The sequence below is a fragment of the Vipera ursinii genome (genome assembly GCF_947247035.1).
Source record: "Vipera ursinii genome assembly, chromosome: Z".
Classification (NCBI taxonomy): domain Eukaryota; kingdom Metazoa; phylum Chordata; class Lepidosauria; order Squamata; family Viperidae; genus Vipera; species Vipera ursinii.
The window spans coordinates 120,279,068-120,299,025 of NC_139517.1; the positions used below are offsets into that span (position 1 = coordinate 120,279,068).

Genomic DNA, 19,958 nt, shown 5'->3' on the forward strand with positions numbered 1-19,958 from the left:
AGACCTTTGATCTACACTGATTAGCATGGGTTGATGATGATCAACATAGCAGCTCCCTTGGCTTCTACCTCTTGCTCAGTGGTACCTTCAAAGAGATTCTAAAAAATGAGAAATATTTACATCCAAAAACGTACTTTACTTCTAAGCAATAGGCATTTTTCACTACATTCTGTAGGAATACCCGTAATCTATCCAGAGTTTCTTTGAAAAGATTCCTACCTTGAACAGGGGTTACTACAGTTCCTTTGAAGTGTGGGTTTATGTGTATGTTTTTTGGCTGCTGGGATGCCACTGAAGGAGAGGTCATCAGTATTCTTGGGGCGTCCACTTGGGATGGCATACGGATGCCTTGGGGGGGTAGGGAGGAAGTATGATGCGCAGTGGGGACAGGAAGCAGACCCTGTAGCTGTTGTGGCTGTTGCTGTGATTGCTGCTGCTGCTGGAAAAGATTCCGAATGGGATGATGAAATATCCTGCTTGAATGTGTCTGAAATTGGAAAAAAAAAAGAAAATAATATTTCCATTGATTGGAAAAAAAAATTTAAAAACTGCCCTATACGGAATACAGGAGAGGTTTATATATATATATATAAATTTCTATACCGCCCTATTCCCAAAGGACTCAGGACGGTTTACAGGGCAGAATAAAATACAATATAAAAATAATATAGAATTAAAATACATTAAATTAATTAAGCCCAATTAAAACATTTAAAAAGCTAAAACCCCTTCAGTCCAGGCCTGATAGATCGAAAAACCAGGTTTTCAGGTCCCGGCGAAACAAACGCAGATCGGGGGCGGTCCTAAGTTCCACGGGTAAATCATTCCAGAGGGTAGGCGCGCCCACAGAGAACGCTCTTCCCCTAGGAATAATCCGCCGGCATTCCCTAACCGGCGGTATAGAATGAACGTTAAGTTCATCTCTAGATACAACTCAGTAGTAGTTTCTCACACACATGAAGGTACTACAATTCAGCATTCTAAACCTATGTTTATCAACAAGATTGCTCTGTTGTCATGACACGAAAAACCGTTCCCCTTATTTGTGTCAAAAAGCCATTTTATACCACCACGTCAAGCACGCCCATACAGATACAATCCGTGAGAGGTTTTTAGCACTGCACGTTTTGCAAAACTATAAGAAGTATCAAATATGAGATCATCACAAATCCTAAATCCAGAGCGCCATTTTAGTGTAGTAGTTAAGGCACCAGTCTAGAAATCAGAAGACTGTGAGTTCTAGCCCCACTTTAGGCTTGAAAGCCGGCTGGGTGACTTTGGGCCAGATACTCTTCTCTCAGCCCAACCCACCTCATAGGGTTGTTGTTGTGTTGAAAAATTGGAGGAAGGAGGAAGGAGCATTATATATTCTTGCCCCCTTGAGTTACTCATAAAGATAATAAAGGCGAGATAAAAATAATAATACACAAACAAACAAGCAAAATAAAACAGATTTTCAGATGATAAATCCCAATTCCCCTGAGTTTAAGAGTCTTCAGCACTTAAGGCTCTGGATGAAGCATTCTCATTTAAGCAGTTAAACTTAAAGCAGGCCTTCCACCACTTGCATCCCTCCACCCAGCCATCACTTTTGCATTTAGGGTACCATCATAGCTGCCTGGGTTGGTAGCAAAGCAGGCCTGTGATCCTTCATTCTTCCTCTTTCATTGATGTCTCTTCTTTGTTCTCCCAGCCCATGACACATCAATAAGCCTCGTCTTCCTCCTCTTCGGGATCCATACCGCCCTTGTTTCAGTTGTCTTTCCCGTTCTTCAAATTCAAGTAATGCCGCTTTGGCTTCTGCAGAAAGTTCTATCAGATGAAAGAAAATATAATTTACTATTTGCCAGAAGAATTAAGACCTATGAGCTGATAACAATTTCATTACAGTAGCAACGACTGCATGCAGGTCAACATATTCAATTAGCTTGGCATGTACTTCAAGACAATCTATTAACATTTAAAGAACTAATTTGATTGTATCCTTTTAATTTGCAAATGGAAATGCATGTTTACACTCCAGCAATAAAACTCTTTATTCTCTCAAGAATAATTTCATAACTGATTTTTTTAAAATAAGTTTACTTTGGTTTGGTTTATTTATTTTAATTTTATTAATTTACCTTAACTAGTTTTGCTTTAACCTTTCTTTCTCCTACAATAACTTGCAAAAACTCATTAATTAATATAAGACATATACATAGAGTGCAGTCGATTGCTAAAATCCTGGTAACTTAATTAGGTATTATATCTGATTACCTCTAAATGTTCTACGCTGCTTCAAATGGACTATTTCTAAATTCAAAACAGCAAGAACAAAAAAAATGTAAAATAAGGCAACATATTTATATGGTAGTAGGACAAAATCAGAATACATATTTGGTGCCTTTATATCTTCAGGACATGCTTCCTAGTCATATCAATATCATCCTTCTATGAAAGCTCTTTTTTAAAAAAGCACATTTTCACTAGTGTTCCTAACAGAATCAAGGAACTCTTCGTAAATGTTAAAAGCAGCAGATTCAAAAGTATTTCAGAATATATTGATAGTGGCCTATTAAAACAATGTCTGAGCAGTATTCCATGCCAAATACTCCCTTGTTTCTTCCTTGCTCCCTTCTCACAAAGATACATAGCATGCCTCTAACTAATGGGTAACTATATAGTGACTATCCTGTGCTTTTTATTTGGAAGTCTTCATGTTATATGGAGAAAGGAAAGATGCTATTACATTTGTAGGACAAAATCTGGTAACTGGAGCATAGCTTCTAAACCAGGGGTCTTCAAACGTGGCCCTTTTATGACTCATGGACTTCAACTCCCAGAATTCCTCAGCCAAGCACACTGGCTGAGGAATTCTGGGAGTTGAAGTCCATGAGTCATAAAAGGGCCAAGTTTGAAGACCCCTGTTCTAAACCTTTCTTCACTGGCTCACTCAGAACCATGTTGTAGTCCATTCTGTCCCTTGACTACAATCTTGAAGAAGAAGGCTCAAAATGTTCTTTAAAAATAGCTAATTCAGGCTAAAACCCATGCAGAAGGATGTCCAATTTTAAGGAGAATAAGTAACTGAGTTTACAAGTTCATCTTGTTGCTGCTGGCCCTCCTTATCCGGCACATATTCAGAGAACAGAGTATCAGGCCTGGGAAGGTGAACTCAAAGGGGTCACGAATAACTTCCGCTGTTAAAACAGAACTTTGTTCTCCAGGTAATGGGAACAACAATCCATGTAGTTTGTACAATTCGGTCTTACAGATCAGTGTTCAAAATAGGGTGACGTTGAAGAATAACAAACCAGAGTAAAAAGAGGGATGAGAATCCTCCTTAGGGACTGTTACCTCCACATAACGGATGCCATCAAAATAATTACAGCTTTAACAAGAGTAAAATTAGGTCCCATTTGGACTCAAAAATGGGGGAAGGGCTGATAAGGGAAGGAAGAAGAGTTTGGGTTCAGGACAAGTAATTTGTCTTTTCACTTTCACAAACAAATATTTATTCCAATTTTTGACAATCTTCTGCAAACTCACAAATTGAAAAGGAGTGCCTATAAAGCAGCCTCACCCTCCCTGCCATCTAATGGTATCAGAAAAAAAATAATTCCATACAAGCAAAATCAATATTCAGAATTCAAAAGGCCGTATGTGATCCTTTATATATACACACAGAATCCTTTTCTGATGCTCAATTTCAGAACATAAATCCTCTAAAAACTTCAGGTAGTCCTTCCTTGACTTACTTACTTACTTACTTACTTACTTACTTATTTCTTTATTTCTTTATTTCTTATTTATTTATTTATTTATTTATTTATTTATTTATTTATTTATTTATTTATTTATTTATTTATGGGATTTATATCCCGCCCTATCTCCCGAAGGACTCAGAGCGGCTAACAACAAAACATATAATAAGTACAGAAATTAAGATAAAAATAAAATTAAAATCATCTGTGCAATAAATTAAAATTAAAAACTAAAAATAAATTAAAAATTGCAAATATAATTAATTAAAATGCCTGTCAGTCCAGGTCAGCCTGGTGGAATAGGAGTGTTTTGAGGCCGCGGCGAAAGGATTGGAGATTTTGGGCCATCCGAAGCTCAGGGGGGAGCTGATTCCATAGGGCTGGCGCTCCCACAGAGAAGGCCCTCCCCCTGGGGGTCGCCAGCCGACTTATGACCATAATAAGAGTCCAAATCCCAGTCATAAGTTGTGCCAGCTGTTAAGTGGTGTTTTTTTTTTTGCCAAAACTGGAAGCAAACATTAGTTTCCAGCACAAAACATCAGAAATAACAGTCATGTGACCGTGGGATGCTAAAAAAAAGCCCTGCATGTAGGTCGGTTGCTGAGAGTCCAAAACATAATTACTTGACTGCAGGGGGAAGGAGAACTACCTGTATATTGTAACATGGGACTCATTTCAGAAGTATTCTTTAAAACACAAGAAAACGACTTGCTGGCAGAAATTGTGGGTGCTCCAACACTGGAGGTTTTTAAGAAGAGATCGGATAAGCATTTGTTTGAAATGCTCGAGCAAGGGGTTGGACTAGAAGACCTCCAAGGTCCCTTCCAAATCTGTTATTCTGTTAAAAAAAATCATGTTATCCTTTTTTTTTTTTGCATATGATTCTTTCAATTTTTGTCCCTAAAGAACCTATTTCACCTGCTTTAAAATGCTTTTAACTCAAAGGATTTTCCTTTTAATTTTAAAAAAGCAGCATTTAAAACATGATTCTGCTGCGTTCATAAGAAAAAAATGTTTAACATATTTTTACCAACACATATCCAATCTTTACTGCAGAATTCTTTCACACACGGCTAATGCAGTGAATCAGCAATTATTCCTCTAGTCCTTCCAAGTGTCAAAATTAATTTGGCTACCCTTGGTAATAAAATGGTTTCAAATGCCATCTTTAATCAGCAAGTAAGGATGCTTTCCTCCAATAGAGACAACCTGTCACAAAAGGTCACCAAAAAGTGACAGGAAGGAAATTACGTTTGGAATTTCAACTAAAATATTAATTTCTATTTAAGTGTTTTCTCAATTTATGTCTAGATGTTAAAGTAAAAATTGTAACCACTCAATGGAATTCCATTTCTATACCCATAATTCTTATTAAGAGCAATCACTTCTGAAAGAAAGTAATATTTATTACGCCACTTTTACTACAGTTTTCACTAATAGACAACAATTATTGCAGATCGCTTAACTGCTCTAGCTGACAATGGCTTTTTACAGAAAAAAAAACCTTTTGAGTAGAAACTGCTAAACGTGCATATTTGCAAACTGCAAATGAGATATCACGGGGTTATTTTTATTGCTAGAGCATTTTGATACCGTTATTTATGAAAGCAAGGAAAGAGCTATCAAATAAATAATCAGTATTTCCAAACATTTTTTTTAAGATAGTTTCATACAGACAGCTTGCTAATCTTGTACTTTTCAGATAAGAGGTTGAAAATTTTAAAAAAAAAAATGAATTTTGCCGAATAAAAGCTAAGCGCAATAAATTTTGCTCCCATGGTTGGTTTCTTAATATCAACTGAGACTTTTTTTTTCCAGCTCAATATATATTCTCCAAATATTCCATTATCAAAGCATCCCAATATAAACTATCAAGCTTTCCAGGCTTAACCCAATGTGCCTGTCTATAGGCTAATAGCAATAAGCATACCACTCTGATCTGCTCCTTGTTTCATTTCTGGTTCCTTGAATCTCCCCAGACTCGTGCACTCACTACAGAACTACTAGAAAAATACTGCTAAGTTTTAGGGTGGATCTCCTTCAGGCACTTCCTCCCCACCAGCAAGCTAGCCAAGCCTTTTACTCCTCCTCTCACTTCTGCTCCAGATAACACCACCCTAAAAGGGTTTAGAATTGCATATGAGGCCCCTTCTCATATATGTGTTGTCCTCAGCTTACAACTATCCATTTAGCAATGATTCAAAGTTACAACAGAACTGAAAAAGTGGCTTCCAACTGATCCTCACACTTACGACTATCACAACATACCTGTGTAATGGCCACGTAACCACAATTTGGATGCCTGGCAGCCGGCACTTATTTATGATGGTTGCAGTGTCCATGGGATTGCCGTTTGAAACCTTTCCAATCAGCTTCCAAAAAGCGAAATCAATGAGGGAAGGAAGACTGGCTTAACAACTGCAGTGATTCACTTAACAACCTTAGTAAAAACCTTATGGAATGGGCACGATTTGCTTAACCGCCCTGCTTAGCAATAGAAATTCTGGTCCCAATTATAGTTGCAAATCAATGATTACCTGTAAATTACAACTCCCAGCAAATACCAACACATAAAATCTGGGAAAATGAAATGTGGGGATATTGGGGGTGGGGGTGGCAGGTTGGAGAAGTCTGATTTATGATTTGGATAGCTAAAAAGCATTTTTTTTAAATATCTGCCCCTTTGAGCAATACCCAACAACTTTTACTATTTGAAATGGTAGAGCTCAATAATTGCCAGCAATGGGCAGATCGGATTCACTGAATATGAAAGATGTTCCAAACTTCCAAGTTAGCCCATCTCACATGTTCAACACCTGTGTGAAATGTATAGCAGGTACATTATTCTCAAATTATTCTTATTATTTATTATTTTATTGGTTCTGAATTTTAGATTAATTCAGAACTAATAAATCAAGACTTCTCCAACCTGCCACCCCCAACCCAATATCCCCACCCTGTGAAGCACCTATAGTCATGCGAAAAAGAAAGTATTCTCTCTTTGAGTTCTATGGTTCTACATACCAGGACACAGTAAAAACCATCTGCGCCTTAGCATTTCTTAAAAGGAGGTAAAGACAACCTCAGAGGAACAACACATGTCATATTACACCGTGTCATCATTCCATGCAAGTCAGATTGACTGCTAAGTCAATCTGTAAAACAGCAAAATTTCTTCAAGAGGCTTTCAATTCACAAAGCGTGAAACATCTACATTACTTCTGTATGAGGCATCAGACCAGACAATGGATGTGCCCATGTCTCTTAATGTGACAGAAGAAATGTACTCCTGTGATAGTTTTACAGCAACATGTTCTGTTAGAAAATTACAACATAACTTCATATTGAACTTGTAACACAGGACGCTTCAAAAGAAGTCCTGCTTCTGTGTAGTTTCACAAGGCATCACACTGAGACTCTAAATAATTCATTACTAAACCTGCATGATTCCACCTTGCTATGACATCAATCTGAGATTTCTTTCAGTAGCATCTTTAATTAGCCTGTCCTTCCAGAAAAGCTGATTTGACCTGCAGCTCCGCGGACATCGTGTGACACCTTAATGTGTTTGTTCTCATATTAGGAAAGACAAGACCTATCTAAATTTACCAGATTATATTATTTTACACTACCAATACTGCCACAAGATCTTTAACAACTTCCCATCCTGAATAAATACAGGTAGTCCTAGGGTTACAGTGGCAATTGGGACCAAAATTACAGTCGCTACCTAGTGTGGGCGTAGAGCACATCACATGATCACACTGCTTAGCAAGGACAATCCTGGCAGTCTAGGTTGCTGTTGTCACCCCAGTATGTGCAGCTTGCTAAGTGGGAAGCAGGGAGGTTATCAGGTAAGCTGCATGGGGATGGGAGCGTATGGTGCAGACAGTGTATGAGTCAGGGAAGGGCCAACATCAGCCACGTGCTCCAGGTGGGTAGAAGAAGCAGGAGAGACTAAACGGAACAACTTGGGACATTCCCTGCTGACTTTCTCATGGATTTTGCTTGTGGAAAGCTGGCAAAGAAGGTCGCTGGTTACATGATCTTGCCTCCTTGCGCCATCATAAACGCAAGCTGGTCACCAAAGCACCTGTACCGCATTTAGGTGATCGCAAAGATGGTGTGATAGCTGAACGCCAACTGTACCTCCATTTTGTCAACTCTGCCACAACTTCAGCACCTTAGCGGTCACTGAACAAATGTACATTAGTTGAGGAGGACTATCTGTAGACAGCTTAACATTATAAAAGTGCTCTTGAACTGCAAACTATCATTTTTTTTATTTTATAGATTTTACTTCTTTTTTTTCACCCTCACTGCTTATAATTCAGACCTTCAGCACAATTATTTCTATTTTTAATTTTTGTATTATTATTCAACTGTGCATGTAATGTGCTAGTCTGTTTTCTAACCAATAAAGAATCTAGTTTTCTAACCATTCCTCTAAAGTCTTACCCAAAGTTTCTGGAATGTTTCTTCGCTCCCTTGTTATGTCCGATAGCCTAATAATTGTTCCTTCTTTCCGTTCAGTTTTGAACCGTAACCGGCCAGACTCTTCGTCATCTTCCTCTTCTTCATCTGACTCTTCCTTGGTCTCTTCTTGAAACTCCAGATTTTCAATAATTGCCTGTAACAGAGGAGGACAGGATAAAATGCCGATCTTACATATTTACAAGGTTTTGAAATCCATAAAACTTTAAATCAGTGTGCATCATGTATAACATCATATAAGCTGTCCATAGTGGTATTTAAGCAACTCTTAAGTAAAGACTCTTGAATGTTAATTTCATCATGCAATAATAAAATTCAACATCATTCCACCATAATATACTGTTCAATAGTATAGCACTATGTGAAATTTAACTGATTTCATGATGTGGAATGTGAAAAAACAGTGATTTTAAAAAAAGAAATAGTGCAGAAGTTTAATCCATGTTTAAACTCGGCTAACAGTAATTATGGCTAAACACTTTACGAAAAGGACGGGCAAGGAAGGATAAAAATGGCATCAAAATTGCATTTTTGAAATCAAACATTTTTACTCAAAAGAGCTAACATTCTGGAATAGAAATTATAGAAATAACATTAAAGAAGCAATACATCTGGAGCAGTGAATTTCATTAGGGAGCAACTGTGGAACAAGCAGGACTGCAATCTTTATATTTTGCCTATGGAGATTCTCAGTCATCCAGGTCATGGTTGTCCCTAAAGTATTTTTTTTTTTCCAAAAGGCAACTGAACTTTGTTTTTCCTTGAAGGGAACTAGAGAACTGAAGAAGCTTCTTGGATGAGAAGTAAAGTATCTTCAAGGAAAAACAAAGTCCATTTGCCTTTTGGAAAAAAAAAATACTTTTGGGACTTTGTATCTTGTCTCTGAGCTTCCAAGATATCTCTCTTTAATCCAGGCATGTCAAACTCGCAATGTCATGTGACATCGTGCCAGTTTTTCCCCACTGCCGGCAATGGGGTGGGCATGGTTTCGGCGTGACGCATCCAGCCTGCGGGCCATCAGTTTGACATGCCTGCTTTAATCAGTCTTTAAAGTCTATGTTAAAAATCAGTGTTTCGTGTCAAGATAGGAGAGTGCTGCATTTCTTACTATGAGTTCAGGAGGATGAATTTCAGGTTGCAATATTTAAAAATAATTTGGGGAAGTCTAAATTATTTAAGAATTTTTCCAGGCCTTAAATAAATAAAGGGGAATGCTGCATTAAAACTGAATAGCTACTTTCTTGTTGTGTTAACAATGTCCATCAGAAAACATTAAGGAATGTCAGCCTTCCCAAGCAGACTATACAGGAAACATGACCAGGTGAGTTAATACTACTTTACTGTAAGACAATCTTAACAGAGTCTGAAAACACGTAACTCCCACCATCTCTTTTTATAGCCCAAGAAGTTAAAAGTCTCTTCTGAGTCTCTTTCCCTGTCCATTATGCAATTTGCAGCTGACCTTGCAACTCCATCTGACCCTTCCTGAGGTAGCATCTCTTCCCTTCATCTCCCAAGACCTTTCCCACATACCATTACAGTTAGTATTTAGGATCACAGCCATAACTCTTAACAGAAGTTTGGAAATCTTTCTCACTGCTCGCTTCCTGTAACTGAATAACCTCCCATAAAGTATAACAAAACAGAAAATGAGTTAATAAAATTCCTGGAAGTGTAAGAGAAATAATATTGAGCGTAAGAGAATTATAGCATTTTCAACTGGATGACTTTGGCAAGATTCCTCTTAAAATATTCTCTTTACAGCTTGCATGGTATAAGTTTAGTGTCTTATTACTTATAGGCTACATTCTTAAAATTACTGAAATTAATCTGTTAGGAATGGCTGAAAAAGAAAAAAAACGCATCAGTGCTATGTATTACTTATGGTGCCTACAAGATATTTTTTTCAAACCTTACCATTATACTTTTGATCTACAGAGTACTGTGTTTTCTACTGCAGGAAGTGCCTCAATATGCTTAAAAGAAGAACATCACAGAATTTAAATACCAAGTAAACCAACTAGTACTCGAAGGAATACACTAACTTGGAGGATGAGCCCTTATTTTAAGGTGATAGAGGGGAAAAATGAACTGCCTGTCAAACAGTCCAACTAAAGCTCCTACTCCTGACTTCAAAAGAAACTGAGAATGAGGAAAACCTTAAATCCAAATATAATCCCTTCCCTCAAATACAGGCAGTGAAAGCTAAGAGTGGCAGCTAGCCTCTTGTAGAAGAGGAAAAGAAAATAAATGCATCAGAGACAAATAAACTTATTGCTCAGGTAATAATGGGTATTTTCATGGACGGATGCCTTAAGTCACTTTCATTTCATTTTTCATTTCATTTCATTTATTATATTTGTATACCGCCCTTCTCCCGAAGGACTCAGGGCGGTGAACAGAGCACATAAAAATACAGAATACAAAAATTAAAAAAGAATTAAATAAGAGCCTGAGCTAAAAACAGTAGAGTAATAAAAATCCCCAATAAAAACCCCAGCACATCCCCCATCAGGCCAGGCCGGCTTGCTCAAATAGGTAGGTCTTCAGACCGCGTCAGAAGGAGCGAAGGTCCAGTGCCATCCGGAGCTCGACCGGCAGCTGATTCCATAAAGCCGGGGCGCCCACAGAGAAGGCCCTCCCCCTGGGGGCCACCAGCCAACATTCTCTGACCGGTGGCACCCTGAGGAGGCCCTCTCTGTGACGCCGGCAGCAGGTGATCCCCGAGGTACTCCGGACCCATGCCATGTAGGGCTTTAAAAACCATTACCAAAACCTTGAACCTCACCCGGAAGACAACTGGTAACCAGTGCAGCTCGCAGAGCAAAGCTTTAAATTTCTTGTCTCTATTGTCCAGCAAGGTATCATCTATCTATTCATCCGCCAGTTTTGAAATGTCAAGGATCAAAATTCTTTTGGAACGAAGAATATGGTATACAGCACATATTAAATATCTAGCCAAGATTTAGGTTTCATCACCAGCTTCTAAGACTGTTTCTCCTTTGATGCAATGGAGAAGGAAATCAAGATTGAACAGGGAATGAGAAGTCTCAACAGGAGACTCTGCAGAAGACTGGCTTGCTAAAGTATCATTCAAGCACGAATGAGTTATTGTTATTTGGGGTTTTTGTTTTACATTTACTTGCTAGCAAGTAGGACATGATGTTTATGGAATAAAGGTAATACATGACAACACTGTGAGCAGATGAATGAAACTTGTTTCAACTACATATAAGGAATGCTAGAAAAAGGTGACTTGCGTTTCCACAAAGAACAAAGTGGGGAAAAAAAAGATCAAGGATTTTATATCAAGCAAAAGATACTTCAATGCAGAACAATTAATTCTGGTATAATGCTAAGCAGTTTTGAATTTCTGGTCACAAAGAGTAAAGAAGAGACAAAATACTGTGCATTTTCTTCAAAAGCACTGCTTATGGACATGGTTAAAAAAATCAGATATGAAAAGTAAATGAAATATTAGATGATAACTAGAGTGGATTCTATTACTCTAGCACTATTTGTAAAAGCTGCCAAAAATGAGAAACAAATGGAGAAGCAGCTGTGACACAAGTAGCATGTACACCACTCGCCTTCATATCTCTAGTTTTTCCCTGAAAATGAGCATTCAGGAATGTTGATCATCCTGGTATACAATAGTGGCCAAAATTATGGAAACCTTTTGGGAAAAGTGTATTTTTAAGGTTTGGTGGCTAATAACACCACTTTTTTTTGGAGTAGTACCATAAAATTATATATCAGTGAAAAGATAATTCAATCAAGAATGTAATGCAACAAAGTATGTTCGATTGTCTATATTGTATTCTATGAACAAGGTATAGCCCAGGTGTCAGCAACCTGAAACAGTGAAAGAGCCACTCAGAACCGGTTCCCTCACAAAAGGAAAAACTGGGAGCTGCAAAAAAATGTGTGCGCATGTGCGTACATGCGTGCATGCGCAGAACATGGTTTGACTGAAGAGTGGAGCCAAGGCGAGATATGCACCTACCCTGCATATTTGAATTGATTGGTTGAACTTTTTTAGTCCCACTTCGTTGTTGTTGTTTTTTGTTTTTTTGACTGCACATGGCAGAGGACTGGGAGCCACAGGAGACAGCTGAAAGAGCCGCATGTGGCTCCGGAGCCGCGGGTTGCAGACCTGTGGTATAGCCAAATAAAAAGGAAGCACAACTTGCTTAGGTTGATATCAGGTAGCTTTCCTTCATCTGATTGTAGCCAATGAGCATGAGTGTTTAGAGAGCCAATCAGGTGTCATCTTGTTTTGGCAATGAGCCAATCAGATCATAGTAGGATTGATGTCATGTATTGAAGCTGAGAGGAGGACATTTGTCAGTGTGTTTGTTATGTGATCGCTATCAAGTTGGTTGGGGTTTTTTTTTTCGTTCATTTAGTGAGCTTGCAAAACGTAATAAAATTAAAGTAATGGTGCAAAGAGTTGACTGGTTGCCCAGAAAGCGAAGTAAAATAGTATTATTAAGTGAACAAGGCCACAGTTATAAAGGAATTAGAAGAAAAATTGGTGTAAACTTAACCAAAGGTGGCATTTCTACTGTACACTTTTCCCAAAAGGTTTCCACAATTCTGGCCACTACTGTATAAGTCTGCTAAAAATGAACATAGGGTCGTAGTTTCTCTTTATAGCTACTTTTGCAATAGAAATATTGAGAAAAGCAATGCCAAAGGCAAATACCAAATTGAAAAATCTATCTGAAATGTGTATTTTTTTTAATGTTCCAGCTTTTCTGCAGTACCTCTTCTGACTCATTGGGAGGTGACTGGGTATCAACAACCTCTTCTAACTCTTCTTCAGCTACATATTCTTGTTGTTCAATTACTTGTTCTCCACTATAAGATTGTACATAATCTTCATCCTGAAAGAAATGCACAAGGAAGCCTTTCACTTAAACTAATTTTATTTTCTAAATATATCACTGCTTATTTATTCAGAAGGGGGCTGGTGTAAATGCAATCTTCCAACTGAAAAAAAGTCGCAAACTTCCATACTTCTGTACAGCACCTTGAATCTACCTTAAATATAACTGATTTATGCAAACTGGTTTTTGTCAGTGAATTAGGATTTAAATGGTGAATGATGCTTAAGATAAATTATAATTAATACTAACCATGACAACAACTTTATACCTTGTTGCAACTAAGACTTAAAGGATGAAAAATTGGAATCTATATGATTGTAAAAATATTATGAAGATTCAAATACAACACTACTTTCATATAGGTCTCCATTAAACCAACAACACATTTAACATTATTTTATATGAGGTAGCTATTTACTTTTTGTATCAATAATTTAGAAGATAAACCCTCTTAAAATTTAAAACATGACACCAGCATTACTATACTTAGTAAAGTTTTTAAAACATGTGTTAGGAAAAATTACATCTACTTACTTAAAGCATATATAACCTACTCCATAAAATGAAAATTAATTGCTCCCAGAGCAGCTTACATAGCATAATGATGTGACAGTTCACATTAATTCCTTTTTACATGTAGGATTTCAGATTTTAATTAAATATTTAAATAATTTGAGACCAATACAATACCTTTATTTTCCATGAAATGTATTTTTCCATCATGCATTTATGTCTTATACATCTAAAAATAACATACAGCCTTTTATTATGTGACTTGGGCTTTAAAGCAAAGATAAAGGAACAATAAATCCTTTTGTTTGGTAGGGGTTTTTTTTAGTTGAGAAATACTTCTAATAAACGGCAATAAATCTATTCTCATTTCAAATCAATGTACGCAGAAAACCAATGAAACTGAAACGAATTATATATGAGACACGTTCTAAAGTAACCTCAAAACCTCTTTATTCAGTTTTAGACAGTTCTCAATTACAAAAAAAGGGGAGGGTGGAAATGAGTGAACAGAACATCAATCACTTTGGAATATTAGCACCTTAAAGATGTCTTTAGCAGGTCAATAATCTTTTCACCTTCGAAGGACTTTATCAGATCTTGTCTAAAGCCTGGATAAAAGCTTTTGCATTAAGTACTTCTAACAATTGGCACCACACAAAGCTGTTTTCTTCCTTAAGGATACAATCTTCAAGGTCATGATTCTCAACTGCCTTCCAGAATGACAAAAGAGCATTACCTGCAGCCAAACAAGCTGTCAACACAAACTTTGTCACAGCCTAGATAAAGAAACTGGCAGACAGTGATAATAGGTCTAATTTTGCTCTGGTCCCAAGGGAGGTAAACAGATTTCAAATCAGTCTAAAAACCTAAGTATGTGCAGCAATGTTATCTCAAAAACTAAAATAGGAGAGGGGGGGGGGAAACTCACCGGAAATTCATCCAGCGGTTCATTGATTTCAAGATCCAGCACTTCATCGTTATAATTCTCTTCTTCAACCTGATCTTCCCCATATTCTATTTGGTCTTCTATCAACTCAGCCTCTTGGCCTTCATATTGTTCTTCCGAATACTCTTCTGCATACTCCTCAGGAACATCTGATTTATCATAACCAATTTCATCTTCCCCTTGTTCATACTCTAAGTCTTGTTCAATAGATGGGTCATTAGCATTCTCAAAGGATGTAACCACGCTAGATACAGCATTAAGACTCACAGTGAGATCCTGAGAACTACAATAAGGCAAAAAAAAGTGTTTTTAATTTAAATCAATAGATCATTAGTGTGCAACAATATCCACATTAACTAGAACAAAATTTATTGACGCATCAATTTGATTTCATATCATAAACTCATAACGTGCATACTTATATCTGTTTCATCACCAAAGGGATCAAATGAACTATATGTTCTAATAGATTAGCTTGGCATAAAGTGTGAGATAACTGAGCAAGTTGCATTCAGTTTTAAATCCCAGGTTAACAAATATACACAGAAGGAGATCAGCATTTGTTTCCCATTTAGTGCAACCTTATACTAGCTACATTAATACTGCTGAGCATCAATGCTTTGGAATTTTAGGTTACTGAAATATTTTTAAAGGGTATGCTTGAATATACTTCAACATGATAGAATTTGCATTTAATTCTTATAGGCATCAACATCAACCAATGTTCAATTTGAGTTGTGTCAATAACTCCTATCTAAATTCTGAGAAGGAATCATAGGTTTTCTGGTAAAAAAAATTATAAAACCCTATCAATTCAGCAAACTAAAAAAGAATTATTTTCGTTCATTAAAATATAGCAATTCGTAGTACATGAAGCAATAATGATCTATAAGTTCCCTTTTACATTCTCTCCAAAAACTATTTATCGGGTTTTTTCTTTATATCCTGTTTGCTCTTTGAGAATTCAAAGGGACTTAGGGGCCACTTCTTCCTTCATATTTCGCCCCACAACCATCCTGTGAAGTAGGCAGGATGAGAGAGATTGGTTTAAAGTCACCAAGTGAACTTCCAAGTCTGAAGGTGGAACTAAACTTGGATCTTCCCAGTGATGATTCAAGTTATCAATTACAAAAAACCATGACATGCAAAAGTCATGGAAATGAACAAATTAGAAGGCAGTAATGCTTTCAAAGTCAGGTTTCCAAGATGCAGCTCTGTCCTGGGTATGAACACCAAAACGCAATTATTATTACATGTGAACCACTTCTGGGCAAGCTCAGTCCTGAATAGAGTTCAGAGTCAGACTTGTTCTGTTGTTATGTGTGATGTCTGAAATAGAAATATGATCTAGATATTATATGGGGTTTGCTACATTTTAATTCCTAATTCTGCTTTGCCAAGAAACTTTTCAGCAAAGGCAGAATTGATTAAAGATGGTTGTAACTCAAAGTTTCTTGTCAAACATCAGGGTTGAACCATTATGCAAGTGAGAAAGAAGTGAGAACAATTCTTTAGTTTAATGTGTCAGGCAATACTTCTAATAGGACTAATTTCAATCACATTGATCTATATTGTTTTTCTGTATAAGTGTACATATTCAGTCCTGCAGGGGTTCACTGATTGATTTTATTTGCATCCATCAATATGTAGATGGGAAAAGATGTGTATCTAAAACAAATAGGAGGGTGAAAAGATAAAATATACCAACAATGTATCTAAGAAATTCAACACAGCCATTTAATTAAAAAAAAGCCAGAATAATTCTACAAATGTATATGGAGATTCTCAGTTCTCCAGGTCATGTTGTCCCAAAGGCAACTGGATTTTCTTTGTTTTTCCTTGAAGATATTTCGCTTCTCATCCAAGTTAGAAGAAACTTCTTGGATGAGAAGCAAAACACCTTCAAGAAAAACAAAGAAAGTCCAGTTGACTTTTTAAAAAGCACCTTTGGGGTAATTGTACAAATGTATTCTTAATGCAAATGAATAAAACAACAGTTCTTAATAAAATTTTGCAGTTACGATTATGCCTACATGTAGCAGGCATCCTCTTTCTTCCTGGAGGCATCTAACGTAAGTATTTTTTTAATCAGTTACACTTAGTAACAATTACATTCCTAATACATACATCAAAAGAAAAGTTATATAATTAGAAATTCACATTAGAATAGCTATTCCTAAGGAATTCTTCAGAGCAATTAAATTTTTAGAGAAAGTTACCACACAATTCTGAAGACAATGCCTCTGGGAAATACGGTCCTATACTACCCTTATTTTCTGTTTTAATATCCAGCCGAAAATGAGTTGAATTCTTACTCATATATTTGCACAGATAAAGCGATGTTCATGTGTCATGTTCGGTGCCTCATATGATAATACTTCTTACGGTCAACAGCACATTTTATGTGCTATTCTAGTACAGGAATATAAACGACTAATCTGAATGTGCTGATATAGAAAACAAGCTACGTTTCTTGGTTCAAACAAAACACAAACCTATAATGCTGATCCTCTTCATTATCACTTTGCAGAAGATCGTCATTCAGTTCTTCATCTGACATATCTGACTGAGTCTAAAATTGGGGGGGAAAACACCTTTTTTGAGCTGGACGTAAGACATAAATGAATACAAATGATAATAAAAATGAATTGATATAAAATAAGCAGGCAACCTTCAGCAAAGCATTTGGATTTCTTCACTGGAACAGCAAGACAGCAAGATTCTAAACCAGGGGTCTTCAAACTTGGCCCTTTTGTGACTTGTGAACTTCAACTGTCAGAAATCCTCAGCCAGCTTGCCTGGCTGAGGAATTCTGGGAGTCGAAGTCCACAAGTCATAAAAGGGCCAGGTTTGAAGACCCCCGTTCTAAACCATCAGGTGCTGAACTGATGTGGGTTGAAGTAAAGTAGTCAAGTTACTTTTTAAACTAACTACTCCTTTTAAGCGTGTACTTTAAACAGGCTGGTTTACCTTTTTGCCAGTCAACAAATCTTCTCCTAGTAAGTCATCATCCAGTTCACTAGAAAAAAGAAAAGAGATACTTCAAAACGGTGGAAAAATTGCATCATTTAAATCAATGTCATTCTACTTCACCCAAAGTATACTTGAGGATTTCAGCAATAATGCAGACAAAAATGAGCTTAACTTCATTTTTCAGAAAGTGAGAAAGTCCCATTTCTATACTAAAGTCCATTTCTGGTAGTTCTCAACTTGCAACCAGATAGTGACCACTGAAGTTACAATAAATCTACCAGGGGGCTACATAGGATCCAGATTTGAAATTACGATGGTTGCCTCCAGTGGCGTAGCGTGGGGGGTGCAGGGGGGGCCGGCCGCACCGGGCGCAACATCTGAGGGGGCGCACTCGACGGCGCCGGGATCCGGCAGGGCGGTGGCACCGGAGCCCCAGCCGGGAAGGGCCTGACGCCCCACGGCGCGCCACACACACACACACACACACAAACACACAGCGTGACTCCTCCTTCGGGCCGCTCCGACTGGAAACTCCATAGGCCACAAGTCGGAGGCGCTCTTCTTTGCCCGGCCTAGAAGGCTCCGGGGAGCCAGGCCCGGCTGGAGCCTGAAGTCATCCGGTCCCTGGGGCGAGCCGAGTCCCGCCAAAGACAGCCTTCGCCAAGGCAGGGGCGATCAACTTACCGGAGCGGCTTTTTTTCCCCCCCGCCTGGGTTTACATTTCATGGCTGCAAGCCCAACTCTCTTCCTCTCCGCCTCCTCCTCCTCCTCCTCCTCCCCCCCCCCACGGTCCTCTCCCGCCCAATCGGAACCGGCTTTTTCTGCCCGGCGGAAGCCGCCGGTTGTCCAGAGAGCTCCTCTCCGAGCGCTAGCCCTGCGGAGAGGCCAGGAAGGTGAGGGGGGGCGGGGACGCGCTTCAGGACAACCTCGGAGCAGGACCGGGCTTGTCTCGGCTTGTCCCTCGCCATAAAAGGAGCCGGTCAGTTTCCTCCTGGCTTCCGGAGCGCGCTAGAGAAGGGAAGCGCGCCCCGTTGCCGCTCGCCGCGGGTTGGGAACTGCAGCGCGGAGAGAGCTATAATTATCTGGGCCTGGGAAGGGATGAGTCCTCCTCACAAAAGGAGATTCCCCTGGGTAACAGGGGTCGGCAACCTTGGCTCTTTTATGACTCGCGGACTTCAACTCCCAGAATTCCCGAGCCAGCTACGCTGGCTCGGGAATTCTGGGATTTGAAGTCCGCAAGTCATAAAAGAGCCAAGGTTGCCGACCCCTGCAGTGGCGTAGCGTGGGAGGTGCAAGGGGGGTCGGCCGCACCGGCCGCAACATCTGGGGGAGCACACTCGCACTCGCAGCTCTCTGCCCTTGCCTGGCTCACTCTCTCTCACAGCAGTGCTGGCTGTGCGAATCCAATCCGAGCCGCCGGGTCACCGTCCACTGTGGAGGGGGGGGTGCCAGGCGTGCGGTGCGGAGAGAGAGCGAGGGACTATCTGGGGGAGGGACAGTGCAGCGGCCGCCCAGCAGGTTAGGGGGCGCAAATTACTTGCCTTGCCCCGGGTGCTGACAACCCACGCTACGCCACTGGTTGCCTCTTGCCACAATCAGGTGAACCGACTTTGGGTGCTTGCAACTGAGTCACATTCACGGCTACTTGCAGTGTGCTACAGTCAAGTGAGCACATTTTACATATTTTGTTTGTTTATACCTCACCTGTATAGTTTTTACAAAAAGGGCAGCAAACATATCCAACACACCTTTCCCCTTCTATTTTCCCCACAACTATAACCCTGTGGATGAGAGAAAATTGTTGGCCCAAGCTGACTTTCCTGGCAAAGTTTTTTGGGGGAAAAATGGTGTTATGTCGAGTTATTGGCAAAAATGTACCCACAGGAAAGCTATGGTTCACTTAACGACCACCAAGTTTGCTTAATGACCACAGCAGCCACTCTACAACTGCTGCATTCATTTAACTACTGTTGTTAAAAAAAGGGGTTGTAAAATTAGATCTTTCATGGGATGCCCCACTTTACGACAGTCATGACTTATGGACAGACACTGATACGGTCATTGGTCAAGAACTCCTCGTAGAGAGCAAAGAAAGTTGCTAGATGTAACTTATAATTCTGGTTAATTCCAAAAGGATGCAGTTTGTTTCAAAAGCACAGTAATTCGCTCTTTAAGTAAAGAAACATTTTCTCCCACTAATAGCTAATGATGCTAAAGTTCACAGAAAGGGCCCCGATGTTCAGCTTTAGCAGAATTTAACTCAAATGGGTGGCCTGTTTTAATTCTTTACAAGATGGGGTGATTTCTACAGCATAAAGCTTTTTTAACAGAAAAATGTAAAACATTTTTGCACAGAAGTAATTGGAAACATCAGCCTACTTCAGGTACATTGTA

At 38.9% G+C, this 19,958-nt stretch overlaps 1 protein-coding gene across 6 annotated transcripts in view; it reads right to left on the reverse strand.

Annotated features, from left to right (window-relative positions):
• The window catches only part of RBM33 (RNA binding motif protein 33), a 127,379-nt gene that overhangs the window by 79,403 nt on the left and 28,018 nt on the right, over positions 1-19,958 (reverse strand). For 3 of the 6 annotated variants that reach the window (XM_083376973.1, XM_083376969.1, XM_083376974.1), the window contains exons 3-9: positions 17,562-17,610; positions 17,087-17,163; positions 14,574-14,874; positions 13,010-13,129; positions 8,205-8,376; positions 1,607-1,812; positions 220-487 (exon numbers count right to left, since the gene is read on the reverse strand). In XM_083376973.1, coding sequence (XP_083233099.1) covers positions 220-487; positions 1,607-1,812; positions 8,205-8,376; positions 13,010-13,129; positions 14,574-14,874; positions 17,087-17,163; positions 17,562-17,610 — 1,193 coding nt within the window. The remainder of the gene's footprint in view (positions 1-219; positions 488-1,606; positions 1,813-8,204; positions 8,377-13,009; positions 13,130-14,573; positions 14,875-17,086; positions 17,164-17,561; positions 17,611-19,958) is intronic. The other 3 variants (XM_083376971.1, XM_083376970.1, XM_083376972.1) reach the window with 3 other exon arrangements.